This window comes from Diuraphis noxia, unplaced genomic scaffold (genome assembly GCF_037042655.1).
Source record: "Diuraphis noxia isolate RWA-SAM2 unplaced genomic scaffold, SU_Dnox_SAM2 contig0001, whole genome shotgun sequence".
NCBI classification, from domain to species: Eukaryota; Metazoa; Arthropoda; class Insecta; order Hemiptera; family Aphididae; genus Diuraphis; species Diuraphis noxia.
In genome coordinates this window covers 70,750,334-70,766,310 of record NW_028301711.1, presented here as the reverse complement: position 1 = coordinate 70,766,310, position 15,977 = coordinate 70,750,334, and the positions used below count along the sequence as shown (strand labels likewise).

Below are 15,977 nucleotides of genomic sequence, written 5' to 3'. Positions count from 1 at the left end.
GACGAATTGATAAAACATGATTAGATAAAAAAATTGAATATATTAAGAGTTATCGAAATTATAAGATAATTAAATAGTATGAAGTTAGGTACGTCTATTTTATTCGATTTAATATAGTTTTGATAAGATCAATCACTTTTATTTACAAATGTGTGTTATCATTCTTCAAAGTTTTTTATTTTTAAATTTCTGCCGCTCGGCATTACATTTTTGAAGAACGGTAAGTAAAATTTGTAGTTTATTTATGTTATCTTAAAAGATCGTTTTGTGAGGTTTATTTTCATGTAGATGTTCATCATATTTGATATAAAAAATATTGTGTTTTGTAAAATATTACCAGTCGCGGTAAATTGAGGCGAGTAAGATGCCGATCGTCAATTTACCTCATGTGTAATATTTAGGTACACGATATAATATTTTGCCATAACTAATCATAAATAAGTTAATATAAATTACAAACATAATATTATTATTTATTAATAATTTTATACAAGTCAAGACTGCTAAAATATATTTAGCCATATAAGTTTTGTAAAATATTTATATTAATAGGTATATATTTTAAATTTGTATTATGTATATAAGACATAGGTACCTATTATTAACAGAGTTTGTTAAATTTTAATATTATTCTTATTTAGGAAGTTGTTTTATTAATAAAAGTTGTTTAAATATTATTATTTATAATATTAAAATTTGTTTAGTTTATTTATATAAGTAGGGGAGAGTGTTGTACCTTGGCACTATTTTCACAAAAAAAATTCTGGTACTTTCAATTTTGAATATTAAGTGTTCATTTTTACTATTCATTTAGATAATACACATAAGCATATGGTAATTTTATAGTTATTACTTATATCAATTATTATAGTTACTAAATATATTTATTATTATTTATAGATAAACTACCTATAATTATTATACACAACAATTAGAAAGGTATCTAGATAAAATAAATAAACTTCAGTCTCATGTTAACTCTTAAGTCTTTATTTTTTTATAATAAACAAAATGAAAACAAAATAAAATTAGGTACTTTAAAGGGGAGTATTTTCATTCGCCATTTTGGTTCCAGTTCATTTTATCTTTTTCAGTTATCACTATCAGGCTGTAGCATTCGGAATTTATGTGTTTCAACTTTTAAATTTTAAAATGTCCATACTTAATGAGTATTCACTATAATTTAATTTTTTATAGTGGTTGATTCCTTGACCCTTGTAGTAACAGTGAATATTGAACTATAATTGTTTGATGCAAGATATTTTGCTTTAACTGTGTGTACAAACAGCTTATAAAACTGTATGTAAAATACCTATCTATTTGATTCTCAGTGACTGATTTTTTCTTGTCCTTTAGTGTTTTTAAAGTTGTTTTTGAGGTATATAACTCGATAAATACTTAAGTCAAATTAATTTTTATTCCCCTTGAAATTTGAGTAATTGACACTCGATTGTATAGGGTCAGTCTAATTTACTGAACAGCTGAATTACTGATTTACTGAATTGTACATATCAACTATATTGTTACCTATATTTAGACAATTGAAAGTTTGAAACTACCAAATTACTGACAGCCAAAATAAATGGTAGGTATTCTTTTAAAAAATATTATTTCATCAATTTGTTGCCACAATTTTTGTAAGTACTTCAAATCTTGATTTTCCTGTCGCAAGGATGTTGCGTCTTCTTGCTTCTGTTAAATAAAAATTATAAAATTAGTAAAGTTTTCAAATAAAGAACAAAACAAAATAAGTAAGCAATATTTGAATACATTATATTTAAAATAAAAATTTAATCATTATGAAATTAAAACAACATAATACTATATTATGTATCCAATTTCTTAAATCAATATTTTAATTAGTAAAATTTATATGATAACCAATATTTTAACCACTAATTTAAATATAATACCTATAAATTGTGTATACAATTATTGTTATTTTTTATAATAATTGTAATTTATTACTTTAAAAATATATATTTAATTACCTCAATCTGTGGAACATGTACATCTTGAGAAAATGGAAGATTGGGCGATTCCACTATTTGTGATTGAATGTTGACATCTTTAATAGAATTCTGAAATGAAAAAAACCAACTGTCAAATTAAAATGTATTATATTAATTTCAATAATATTGGATGACAAAAAAAAAATTCTATCTTTTGCTGCTTATTATCTAAAGGTAAATTGTCCTTCAAAAGATTGAGCCTACCTATCTGTAAAGTTTTAAATTTATCCAGTGCTTGAAGAGAAAGAATCTAATTATTTAAATAAATACAGATATAAAATAACTAATTTTTGTACAACATAAAAATTAAGATAATATTTAAATATATATAGGTATAACATAATAATAGGTTAGTATGACCGTTATAAAATTATTATTGCAATAAAACACAAGTACACAAGTTGTATACCTATATGTATTGAATATTTTAAAACTATTGGAATTGTGAGTATTAAAGTTATAGGTATTTACCTCAAACAAAATTGAATGAGCTTTGTTGTCCAAATACTGTTAGTTACAAATATAGTATGACATTGGTGTTAGCCTAAAAGCTGGTATTAAAGTTATATGTAACATGGTATATCAATGCATATTTTCATATTAGGTGCACAATTAATGTTTTCTTGTACATAATAATTTCAAGATTCATATTTTTAATTATTTATATAATTAAACCTTAAGAAATAAAATAGGTTTATAGAAAATTAATTTGAGTATTGATATTAAAATGGTTTCAAGATCCTGAAAGTGAAATGTAAGTTAATTTTTTTAGCTTGATATTTTAAATAGGTTTGATTTACATAATATATAGAACAATTTTTTAAGTATATTATTGATGTGATTTTTTAAAGCTAATATTAATGCACAATGTCTTTATTTAAAGAATAAATTAATAGGTATCTAACCTTATACAATGATTTTCGTGGAGGTAGATCAAACATTGGTAGTGGATTATTTACATCGAATATGATTGGTATAGCATTTGGTTTTAGTTTTCTCCAACTGTCCAAATGATGGCTTTCAAATTGAGAGTTCTCGAAATGTTTCTATAAAATAATTTAAGAAAATAACATGGTTTTTCATATTACATTAAAAAAAAAAAAACAAAGTACAATGTACCTCGCAAGGACGTGATGAACCAGTTGGTGACCATTTATCTCCGCGTCGCATATTTTGCACCCATTTTGCTCCACGGTTGTCCTTAGGAAATCTAAATAATTTAAATCTATTTTCCGACCTGTTACTGCAATTAACCGCACTATAACAAGGAATTTTAAAAAGTTGGAACCGACTTCTGAGCTGTAATATATTATAGGGAATTGATTGACAAAACGGTGATAAAATATGGACACAATGTGCAACCAAAGCGAATTAAAATTGAATTTGTAATCAATTAAATTAATTTCTTTGTCGATGTTTTTAATAATGTTACTAGTTTTCTTCCTGTATTTTATAAAATATCTATTAGTCCAAGGTACAAGTGGTCTCCCCTATGTCATCTTACCCCAGCACATGGGTGAGATGATGAATTTTAGTTTTTTTTTAATTAAAAAAAAAAAATTAGCTTAAAGACAAATATTGCACTGATATTTTTTTATAATTGTTCCACAAGTTAAATTTTAAATTGGTGAAGAATTTGGACTAGTATCATAAAAATTAGCCATTTAAGAGTAATTCAAACCTTACATTCGTCAACTTGCCCTGGTCACCTCTAGCATGTAATATGCTGAGTCATTTTAATCTTAATAAATTTAAAAAAAATTTAATTTGACTTTCTGGAGGTATTTTTATTTGATAAAAGTAGACAAACTCTTGAAGAAACTTGTATCGAATTTTCAAAATTAAGTTATGAAAAAATAAACTTTTTATGAATTTTAAACTCAAAATAAATTGTAAATTTTCGTGATTTTTACGTATTTTGTCAAAATTCCTACATTCAATGTGCTTATTATAGAAGATTGTGATTATGAATTTTTAATATTTTTTTGTTTCCATTTTATCGATATATTAGGAGCCTTGTATTAATTTGATATGCTTTTTACCCAACGAATAAAATTTTATTGAAAATTTTAAATGTCTATAAATAACTTAAAAATATTCTAAATATTTTGAAAATTTTATAAAGCATAGAAAATTCTAATATAAACACTTAAAATGTGAAAATTACATGTATCTGAGGTTATTTGTTTAAGAGTTACACCAATATCTAAAATCAATTTTTTCAAAATTTAATTTGTCTAAAAATTGCTTTATTTTTTTTTTTTGGTTTTCAAAATTGCTTTTGAAAACTACTTGGAATTTAAGCTCTCCAATGCACCAACAAGATTCTTTTTCCAACTGTTAAAACTACTGATGTTGAAAATCGAAGCATTATTTCGACAATATATCATATACACAGGTCACACATACACAAAAAAAATTAAAATAAAAAAACACATCACTTCAGTGTAAAATTTAAAAGTTCGTGCCTCCAATTTTAATGTTAGGTATGTGACATACCTCCCTTTTTTATTAATTATGAATAAAAATAATTTCTATCCAAATGTGTTTCAATGACAGATTAATACCAAATGGAGGAATACAAGAGGATATTGTTGTTAAAAGTATTAATCAAGACATTAAATAATACAGGGTAGTGAGTATAACTTAACTTAGGTACTTAAATTGAAATAAAATGTTAATATATAACGTTATATAGGTATATTGGAAGGCTTGGTGAACCCCCAAATTTGAATACTATCAGATTAAACTGGTGACTGGTCACCATAATAATAATTTTACATTGCAAAAATTCTTTTATACAGTGCAAAAATAAGATTCATTGCATATTCATTAAATGTTGTTAAAATCTTGCTAAATATACTAAATTGTAAAAAAAACCTCTAAATATGCAAAATTAAACTTCAAATACTTAACGTATATTATGTAATACATACAAATACACGTGTTTAAAAAATGGTTTGTTTAAAAAAAAAGCTTTCAATATAATAAAATAAGCTTCAATATAATGTAATATATTGTCTGATATAATATATAAAATTTGAATTAAGTATTTCTTTTTTTGGATGCCATGCTTTCTCCTCGTGCCTATATAACAAAAAAAAAAACACATATTATATCTATTATTAATACTGAATAAAATACTTAGTGAAAAACATTAAATGTAAATTAAAACTTAGAAATGTTTTTATTTTAGAAAAATCATCAGTTTTTCCTAACCAAAGTGTAAATAATCAGTGATCAAATAAGAATGGGGGTGGTGGTATGCAGGAGTACATAGCTCCTCTAATTTTTCTTATATTAATGGGACTAATGCCCAAACCCACACAATTTATATTAAAATTTGAAGTGGATTTAAATTGTTATCAATGATGTACTTAATAATGAATTTAATAAAATATACCTAAAGATTTTTGCATCTTTTTAGTGTCATAACTAGGGCTGTGAATTTAATGCACTTAAACCTTAAAAAATACACTTAAAATCCAAAAAAAAACAATAAAATATACATTTAAAATGGTTTTGAATTTAATTTTTATATTTATATTGTTTTGTTATTAGTATTAGTATATTATATGCATACAAATTTATTTATTTAATAAAAAAAAAAATATTAAAAAGTTGATTTAATTTGAACTTATCCAGCAATTATTAATGCCTTATTTTATTGAACTGTTATCTTAGCTAAACCATATAGCTTGTTGAAAACTTGAATACATTTAAAAGGGCATATTTAATTTTAAAGATAATTACACTTGCATTGTAAGATATATAATCATTTCTTAGTAATGTTTTTTATATTGAATTAACTTAAAACAAGCATAGAATAAGAAAAATGTCTACATACCATTTTATCAAAAGTGTCTATAACAAATTGGAGTTTTGCTGCTGAGCGTACATCCCTGCGCCAGTCATAAACTTTTCGAATACAATTAACACAGAGTTTTCTTGATTTATTCTCATCAGATGGTATTATCTAAAAATATAAAATTAATATTTCTATCAGTGGTAGATTAGTTAAACATTTTGGCAAAGGAAATTACTCAATATATTATAAATTATAATAATTAATAATAGGTAATTTTCGATTTATGAAGGAGGGTTATTGTCTTATTTATAATTTAATATAATAAACGTTTAACATAAATAAGAGTATATGAATTGTTTTTATGACCACCGAAATTATCAACAATAGATTTTTTCTATCAGAAAAGATGATGAAATAGAAAATCAAATCTTCTTAAAGTGATGACAGTCAATAAATAATTATTATAAAATTAATACATTCATCACTCCACTCAGAACATAAAACATTAAAAAATATTTTATAAATATGTTGACGGATTAATGAACTCATAATATCATGTACCTACTATATTATATTGACAACACTTAATACAGCCGGAATGGCAAAATGACTTCCAAAATCGTGATATGTGTATTTGGCAACAAACGATTTGGACATGCAGATAAATATCAAATAATTTTACAATCCAAGAACATCAGCCCAGAGATTTAAAACTACGATCACCCTACCGGGAACTTTCCCGATATCTCATTGGGCCAATTTGCCACTGATTATTATGAATTATTATTTATCAAATTGGTAATTCAATTGTTTGCACTTAAACATACTGTAAAACCCAAAGTATAACACAACGATGCTTGTTGTTTCACTTAACCTTCTTTAACTTTTTCAATGCCCCAGGTGTACTATTATGATCCAATATTTCACAATATTATCTTTTGCTATACATTGATAGGAAACCTTAGCTTGTATTATTTTAAAATAAAATAATTAGATTATATACCTAGATCTCAAAAATTAAAAACTAAAAATATTTATCTTATTTCATATATAATAGAGGGAAAAGCAACGAAAATTGCACTTTTTGCTACCTTACATAGTTATTTTATAAATATTTAACTAGAAGATAATTTTCAAATTTTAATTACCTGACTATTTAACATTTGTACTTCAAACTTAAATCAAATTAAAAAAATCGTGCCTCATATTATGTACTTTTAATATTCATAAATATTATATATTATAAAAAACCTATGATGAAACATTGTATTAAATTTTAAAATTTTTGAAGTGAGTAATTTATTGATTATAATTGAAACTAAAAACTAAAAAAAAACTTGAGAAATTTCTCATGCTTACAAATGGCTGTATCAAAATATTTTGAAAATTTAATTTTGTTAGGAAAATAGCCATATCCCAATTTTGTCAAAATCTTAAGTATCTACATTTATATTTTTGAGTTACTACAAAAATTATCAAAATAATTGTATGAACCAGAAAATATGCCAAAGCAAAAAATGTTTACTGCCCAAAAAGGTAAAGACAGACATAAAAAAACATACATAATTGTAAAATCAATACATGCAATCATCACTCCACTCAAAAAAAGAAAATAATTAATATATTTTTGATATACCTAAATATCTATATACAAGTATATAAGTATATAAGTTTATATAATTGACTAATTGTAGCAAATTGACTGTGATTTACACCCTTAAAAAGCATAATTCAAAGAATATGTTATGCCTACTAATTTCTTCTTCACCTTATGACCTTTTGTGTGATTATATATTTAAATTTTAAACTTAAACAGAATAAAATAATATATTATAATATTTAATAATGTCTAATTTTTATAAATGGTCTAATAACAAAAAGACTGTATACAAATTATAAGTTACAATTAATTTAAAATAATAAATGAAGGTAATATGTATTAAAATATGAGTTTTAAAGAAGAAAATCAAATATTTTGGTATTACATTACTCAAAAAAGTAGAGTAGATATAGCATTTAATTTACAATGATCAAATTCGAATTTTGTATAATAAATGTTTTATTCATTAAAATTATTTAACATTTAATTAGAATTGTATTGAACTTTTAATAATTGGATGAATATAAAACATACATTTTTAGTGCTTATCTCTGATATCTTGAGTACCTATAAGATTTTACCAGTTAACTCATGTATATTATTCTGTATACCACACATAGCATATTTTAACATACAAAGTACGGGGCAATAGTGCCCCCCAGTGATATTTTAATGCTACCCACTGGTGGGTGATCGTGCCACACTGCCACTGACTAATACATTCTCATAACGACCGATAGGTACCAATGTCAATTATTATGTATATAATATATGTATAAAGAACATAAAACTATTTTAAGCTTTCGACTCTTGTATAGTTTATCTCATACTATATAATAAACAATAATAATATTTTATTGAATGTAGAACATGTCACATGCTCACAACTATTTTGTCGGAATTGTTTATATTATATACCTATTGATAATATAAATTATACGAATAGATATAGTTGTACTGATGTAGTACGAAAATAGTACATGTAATTTTATCGATGCTATCAATTTCTTCGGAAGTCATCGATCGTCACCGTAAATTGAAGGTTGGGTGGGAATAAGGTGCTATATTACAACATTTCTAATTTTCTACATATTTTGAATTTTTGTCCTATCATATAGGTAAATTTTATACTACTTTTATACAATTGTTTAGAAGTATTCATACTTCATAGCATTGTTCTGTGATTGAAATATCAAATACTTATACTCGTCCAGGGCCGGATTGGATAGTCTCGGCCCTTCGAGAAATATTTTTCAATCGGTCCGTAATTTGCTATAAAAGCCCATATTGGACGAATTTTAGTATTAATAAATAATAATGATCTTATCCTGTTTGTTGATTGTATACCTAGTGTATACTATTATAATATAGCTGTCATTAAAATGCTAAGTTTCTGGAATCTAAAGAGAGAAGAAGGAAACTACCTGACCCAGAGCTATACCAGAATCAAGAATTTATACAACAATTTTTTTCCATAGATTCAAACATATAATTTTAAATTTTAACACATATTTTTTTAAATACAGATACTGATAGAAATGTATATACTCTGTTCTACTTATTTTATCAAAGTTTTATTATTGAAAAATCGGTTATTTTGATATAATAATAATATCTCAAATTCTCAATAAATAAACCTATATACTACTTGTAGATGTATTTTTCAGTAGAGTACAGTTAATAAACCTATATCAAAATTGTTGAGATAGGAGAGTTGATTTTCTTTCTATGTTCCTCTGGTAGACTATTTTATTGAAGTGCCACCCAGTGAAAATTACTTAAAATATGCTCTGATACCACACATTATAACTGTGTTATTTTAAAACAATTATTTTTATGGAAAAGACAAGATAGTTAAGTATGAACCAAGATAATATGTGAGGGTAGTCCAGTCTAATATGGAACAAGAAATTGATGGTCCACCCTGAACTTGTTGGAGAATTATTGAAAATATAGTTTTTCTATAGGGATTTGCATAAATTTAATTACAATTATAATAAAGACCAAAGATAAAAATGTAATATATTTACACTGTACAGGACTACAGGAATTAGTCGCCTGGATAATACAAGTTACCTAGAAGGCACCTTAGCCTCCTATAGTTTTCCCTTCTATGGTATGTACATAAGTAAACTGGGCCCTTAATATGAAAATCATTTCCAATCCATATTATCTTAATTCATGAATATAAGTCAATTGGCCCAACAAAACATTGACACTATTGTATGAATTTGTATGAATTTTCAGTGTTGACTAATAACAATAGTTCCTAACTTACAAATATGTTTGTTGAAATAAACTTTACACATTAAAACGTATTAGGTAGAAATATATAAATTATTTTGTTTTTATTATGGAAAATTTTTAGTATCACTATTAAAAAAGTTTATTCAGATATCTTAAAGTTCCAGGGATCTATTTTTCTTATAACAAAGTCAAGTGAAGGAATCAACATTGTATAATCCAACAAAATGTTTGTGATACAGGTGAATATTTTTACTTACTTGAATGTTGAAATATTTGTTAATATCCTTTATCCTCACTGCAGACATATTTCCAACTTGTAAAATATCAATAAGATCGTCTTCAGAAAGACAGATGCGGCAAATTTCTAGATACCTTACAAAAATTGCCATATTTGGTGAATTTGAATTTTAGTGGTCGAAACAAAACGAATGAATCAATAATTAATACAAAATGTCAATAATAATACAGTTACAAATGAACACAAAATATGATGTTTACTCAAAAAAAAAAAAAAAAAACATGAATCACGAAATCAGATAAACAGGTCGCACATTAACCCATATTATATACAAAAATGATAAAGTAATACAGTTTGACCACAATTCAAGATAATAAACAGGTTACTAAACGAAACTAATTTTTTAGTGCGCTTAAAATTAAAGATGTTGTAATAGCAAGAATAACAGTTAACGCTTTTGAATTTTAGTGATTTATTCTAGTACTATACATTATTACTTATTAGTGGGGCTCAGAAGTTGTTAACCTAAAAACAATTAAAATTACCTTAAAAAAAATGCAAATATGATTTAAAAATGGAAAAAATGCCCTATACCTTTACAAATATTAGTTTAAATTAATAATAATACATTTTTTTTTTTTAAATATTTTACTATAAAATTACTATATTAATATATAAAATTATCAAAGCTTCGAATTACTCAAATTATGACATAAAAATGACAAAAATGTTTTTAAAAATTTAACTATGACTAGTCTAATAAAATGACTAATCTTAGTCCGTGGTTATTTTCAAGTTTTAAATTATCGGCATAAAGTGCGACACGAACTGAACTAGTGTAAAATCAGTAAAAATGAAGAAAAATGAAGAAAAATGTGGGAAATGACCAAAAAATGTCAAAAAATTATCTATAAAGTAATAAACACTAAAAACTGAAAAAAAAATGCAATATAAAAATTAGTTATTCAGATTCACATGCTAATGAAAGTTTCATTAGCATCATTATAAAACAGATTTGTGGCCTGGAGAGCATCGTCCAAAAAGTTCCAAAAAAAAAAAAGCGGGTAAGTGGATGTCGCTCTGCTGTACATTAGGCGGTGGGGTGGACCTCTGACTAGGATAGGTTAGATTTGAATGCAATGATAGGTATCATTGTATACGAAAAATGATTCTGAACGGAGATAATTTGTCAGTTAGTATTTTTCAATTAGGACACCAATTTGCATAAGGCATGGTTAATCAATTTTTCCAAAAACATTGCATGTAGTTATCATAATTCATAATACCTTATATTATCATAGATATACATATACCTGATTTCATAACAATTTAAAACTCAAACACTCAAAACATTTTTCCCATAATGACGCTTCGAGTTTTCTCTATAGCTACTTGAAGAAAAACTTATGGAAAACTTAGTGTTGTATTAATTTTAATTCTTAGTTATGAACACAAATTTTTTTATGATTTTTCAACTTCAAAATTTATTTATTCATAATTTGCAAATATTCATGGTTTTGGCGAATTTTTGTCAATATTTGAACTTCAAATGCTAATAAAAAAAAATTGGGACTATGTATTCTTATAATTTTTTAATCACTATAAGGATAATTTATGAGAAACTTTGTTTTAAATTTTCAAGTATTTTGATAGGGCCAAAAAAATTTTCAGAAAAATTGAAAATTTCAGTTGTCTATAAATATCTCAAAAAAAAGTCAAAATATTATGAAAATTAAATCATGTAAGGAAAATGCCAATCTAAATAACTGGTAAAATGTTCAAGTATCTACGACTTATACTTTTTGAATAATAACAAATGTTTAAAATCGTTTGAAGATAAATCGTTATCGTTACAAAATTTTATGATTTTTCAACTTTGAAATTACTTGCAAATTTTCGCGTTTTCGACAGATTTCGTAAAAATTTGAACTATAAACGCTTTTAAAAAAAATTGTGACTAACGATTTTTAATTTTTTTTTGCTACAATAAGAACAACTCATAAGAAACATTGTATTAAATTTTCAAGTTTTTTGGTCATATTAAATATTTTTACCGACACTTCAAAAAAAAATTCTCATAAAAATCGAAAATTTCAGTGGTCTATAAATAACTTAAAAAAATTAAAAAATTTGTGAAAATACTGTATATAGATATAACTAACATAAACATTTTGATGAAAATTTAAAGTATTTACAGTGATTAGTTTTAACCTAACCATATAAAAAAATGTATTTGGTCGAAAACTGATTTTGCGTAAAAATTCCCATTTTCTATTATTTTTTTTTTGTTTTTCTCGATTTTTTTTTAAACTGTTGGAAAATGTTTATTTTGACCTCTATAATGCACCAAGGATATTCACTTTTACATCGGAAACCATCCCCAAAGTTTGAAATCGAAGCATTATTTCGACTAGTTATGCTGCACACAGGCACAAAAAAAAAACACACATCATTGTAAAATCAATACATTCATCACTTCGTTCATAATCTAAAATGCAATACCTAGGTATGCATCAACTTCCGAACCCTAATTATTTGTAAATATATTAAATAAGTAAATTATGAAGTATGAATAAGTAATAACGAATAACCATAAAAACATTAGGCGTGTTTTGGCGGAGTAACCATCAGTAAACTGTTTACTGATATCGTTTTCGTGAGTACGGTTTCTGTAACACGATTATTGATTTTCTAAACAAGTTAAGTGATTTTATTAACCGTCAATTAAGACTCGGTAACAGAGTTTACTATGATGCGATTACACGTCTTATCTTATTACTTTGATTAAGCCCCGTTTTACACGAACGACGTTTGACGGACCACTTTAAAAGTTTAAAAATTTATCTACTCTTTATTTAACTTTATAAACTTAACTCTTACTTTTCCTCGACGACACCCTTGACCCTTCCCCTCTTAGACGGCGTCCACAAATTATAATTATGACATTCATAAAATCATTTATAATATTATAAACTGATGATTTAGCAACATCAAAATGATCACTTATAGCTTGCATTGAACCTTTCTTCCCAAAGTACGAAAGACAAATAAGTAATTTTTTTTTTTTAAACAAATAGGGACATTTCCATCAGTATAATTTTCATTTGAAATATCTGGCGAAACTTGATTTAAAAAACGTGATAAGGTATAAAACGTATCTTGCGTCATCCGATAATTTACGTGAAAATCATAAGCACTATAGTTGGTAATCCGAACTTCAACCTCTGCACTCGGACGAAAATGCCTTTTGAGAATATCGCTACATAAAGTTCGCAGATGGTTCAGACTTGTAGACTTATTTTTCATCATAAACATCATGTTGTTAAACAACATGTCATCAGATTTCATAATGTCATTCATCATCATAACTAAAAGATTTAATTTATTTTGCTTAGAAGTTAGAACTCATTTTCACTTATAAATAATCATGAAGCAGTAGGTAGGTAATAAATTTACGACCAGTTCAATAAAATTAAAATGATAAAGTCAGTAGTCACATATCCATTATCATTTATCCATATCATGACATATTTGTTATCACTATCCAAACAAATCACATAAAGTTCAGTAAACGTGTTTACGGTATTATGTTTTGGCGAAACACTAAACGTATTCTAATCACCTTTTATAACCATAAACTTCTTCACTAAACAGTTTACTCCGCCAAAACACCCATGTTAAAAACCATTTGCTATTTATTATTTAAGAAGAAATAACCTTTGATAATTTTTCTTTGTTCCGTTTAATTTGTTGCTTGGTTTTTTATGTACTTAATATATATTGTCTCTTATACGCATACAGATGTAGGAAGTGAATATTTCCACCATTAAACTCGTTAAGTTAAGTTAATACAGAAAAATGTAAGTTAAGTTTAAAGTTTAAAGTTAGTTTTCTTATTTATTTAACTCGTTAAAAGTTAAAAGTTAATTTGAAAAAAAAGTAACTTAACTTAGTTAAAAATAAGTTTATTTTCTTTTTTCATGTACAATAAATTATCATACATTTTTATCAAAGCTTAACAAATAACACAATATAATAGAAGTCTAACTATTTTCAATAAACATATGTAATTGTATTAATTACAGTAGGTTCTTAGTAAGTACTACTTACATGCTTCAATCAATTATAAAATCTAACAAAACAAATAAATTATTTCAATGTATTTTTTTTATCCAAAATGATGGCTTAACTCAAAAATTTTTTTTCTTGTTGATACCCATTAAATTTGTAAATTGTAATTATAAAATTTGTTATTAGGATTTAATTAGATAAATTACACATATATAACATTTTTGTTTTATAATAATATATTATATATATACATATTTTCTGTGAATAAGCAGAATAAAATAAAATATTATTATCTAATACTATTATTATTACTCGTAAATCATTTCCCAAATTTTATATAGGTAGATAGTTGTACTTATACACGTTATTCTAATATCTATTGAAATTTCAAATATAGAAATAATGCAAAACACTCACATTCATATCGTTAAGTATTTGGTTATTCCCACAATTATTATTTTCATATATATAATATACATATATGTATATATAATATCAATAAGTTATAAAAATCAAAATATAATTTTAGATATATGAAATTTATATTAGGACAAATTCATAAATTAACTCGTTAAGTTAGAAGTTGTTTAAAAAAAAAAGAAACTCGTTAAGCTGGAAGTTACTTTTGAAAATAAAAGTAACTCGTTAGATAACTTAGTTAAAAGTAACTTAACTTTTTAACTTAACTTTAACTTTTTAACTCGTTAATGCCCAGCCTTGCATATCAGTCTTATGATGTTCACATGGAAATTTCAAATTTGTTGAAGCTAAAAGAAATTCATTGTTTGTATTTTCAAATACATCAGGAGAACTGCGATGTTTCTGAAAACTAGTCTCTAGTACTTGTAAAGTATTATACATATTTCCATTTGGGTGTTTAAGAAACCCTCTAGTTTTCATTTCAACAAGTTCAGATTTATTAGTGTTTATTTCTGAATTATTATTTTATAATCTACTGATACATGTGCACTTATTTTTTTAACTTAAATTTTTGGCCAGGTATCTGTAAATTTTAAAGTTAATATTTTATTTTATAAAAATATTTAAAAGAACATAAATGCCTATATTTTTTATCATATTTATAATATTTTTTTTTCTATATTTACATAAATAAGTAAGCATTGTTCAAAATGTATTTAAAAAGTACCTAATGATTTTAGTAAGTCTTATCTTACTCTCCTAAATAATATATAACACATTCAAAAACAGTGTTTTTTGTATAATCATGCTTAAGATAAATATCTTCTGGATCTTCATCACCTTCTATTAAAATATCAATTTTTTAACTTTTTCTTTTCTTACTGATGTAACATTTATGCATTATTTTAAATCAGTAGTTTCTAATATTAGTTTTTTTTTAATAGTTGTATAAGTACAATGTATATTATAATTTATTTACTGTGGACAAATTTATAACATTTATGTAGACATTAATAAATTCATGAGAAATATTATACCTTCATCTACTTTACAATTTCCACTTTTAGGAGGTTTTAACAATGAATATACATTTAATATCCTGTATAACTGTAAAAAGGTGGGATTAAAGGATAATCATTAGGTCCTGCAATTTGCCTTAAAACGTCAAAGAATTTCTGGTATTGAAACCAAAATTAAATATAATTATTAACTATATTATTATTAATCAAGTTAAAAATATGGGTGCAATTGTATACCTCTAAATTATCCTGATTCATTTTGGATGTCAAAAACGTAAGAAAAATTGCATTCTCATAATGTAAAATCAATATAAGATTGAATTGTTACTCTCAATCCTTCTGCAGTGTGATGGGTAAGAAATTCATCAGCTGTAATATTACAATCATCATAATTCGAATCCCAAGAATCAAGACATTGTTTTCCTTCATTTAATACCCATATAACAAAAAATTTGTTGGTATTATAGGCATAAATAAAAATTATTTTATAAGTACGACAGTAAAAACCTCTAAATCATGGGAATTTCGTTTGATATCTTCCTTTGGAAATTCTCAACTCATA

At 24.8% G+C, this 15,977-nt stretch overlaps 2 protein-coding genes across 2 annotated transcripts; both read right to left on the bottom strand.

Moving 5' to 3' along the window:
• Positions 1-1,065: 1,065 nt before the first annotated feature.
• On the bottom strand, positions 1,066-3,512 carry LOC149061557 (uncharacterized). Its single transcript, XM_089217976.1, has 4 exons — positions 3,132-3,512; positions 2,918-3,058; positions 1,992-2,081; positions 1,066-1,692 (listed from the first exon to the last, which is right to left on the bottom strand). Exons 1-4 carry the CDS (start codon positions 3,180-3,182, stop codon positions 1,564-1,566), a joined length of 411 nt encoding a protein of 136 aa, XP_089074102.1. The 5' UTR covers positions 3,183-3,512; the 3' UTR covers positions 1,066-1,563.
• Positions 3,513-4,997: 1,485 nt separating this feature from the next.
• On the bottom strand, positions 4,998-10,173 carry LOC107171084 (uncharacterized). Its single transcript, XM_015521312.2, has 3 exons — positions 9,925-10,173; positions 5,860-5,988; positions 4,998-5,099 (listed from the first exon to the last, which is right to left on the bottom strand). The coding sequence occupies exons 1-3, from the start codon at positions 10,054-10,056 to the stop codon at positions 5,058-5,060; spliced, it is 303 nt and encodes a 100-aa protein (XP_015376798.1). The 5' UTR covers positions 10,057-10,173; the 3' UTR covers positions 4,998-5,057.
• Between the last annotated feature and the right edge of the window lie 5,804 nt (positions 10,174-15,977).

What these genes read in the sequence shown, in the direction of transcription:
- LOC149061557 (XM_089217976.1), bottom strand. Translation starts at nt 3,182, where the DNA reads ATGCGACGCGGAGATAAATGGTCACCAACTGGTTCATCACGTCCTTGC. An exon ending in GTTCATCACGTCCTTGCGAG is followed by an intron (nt 3,059 to 3,131) that starts GTACATTGTACT and finishes ATTATTTTATAG; the next exon opens with AAACATTTCGAGAACTCTCA. An exon ending in CACGAAAATCATTGTATAAG is followed by an intron (nt 2,082 to 2,917) that starts GTTAGATACCTA and finishes TTTTCATTTCAG; the next exon opens with AATTCTATTAAAGATGTCAA.
- LOC107171084 (XM_015521312.2), bottom strand. Translation starts at nt 10,056, where the DNA reads ATGGCAATTTTTGTAAGGTATCTAGAAATTTGCCGCATCTGTCTTTCT. An exon ending in ACAAATATTTCAACATTCAA is followed by an intron (nt 5,989 to 9,924) that starts GTAAGTAAAAAT and finishes TTATATTTTTAG; the next exon opens with ATAATACCATCTGATGAGAA. An exon ending in TAGACACTTTTGATAAAATG is followed by an intron (nt 5,100 to 5,859) that starts GTATGTAGACAT and finishes TTTGTTATATAG; the next exon opens with GCACGAGGAGAAAGCATGGC.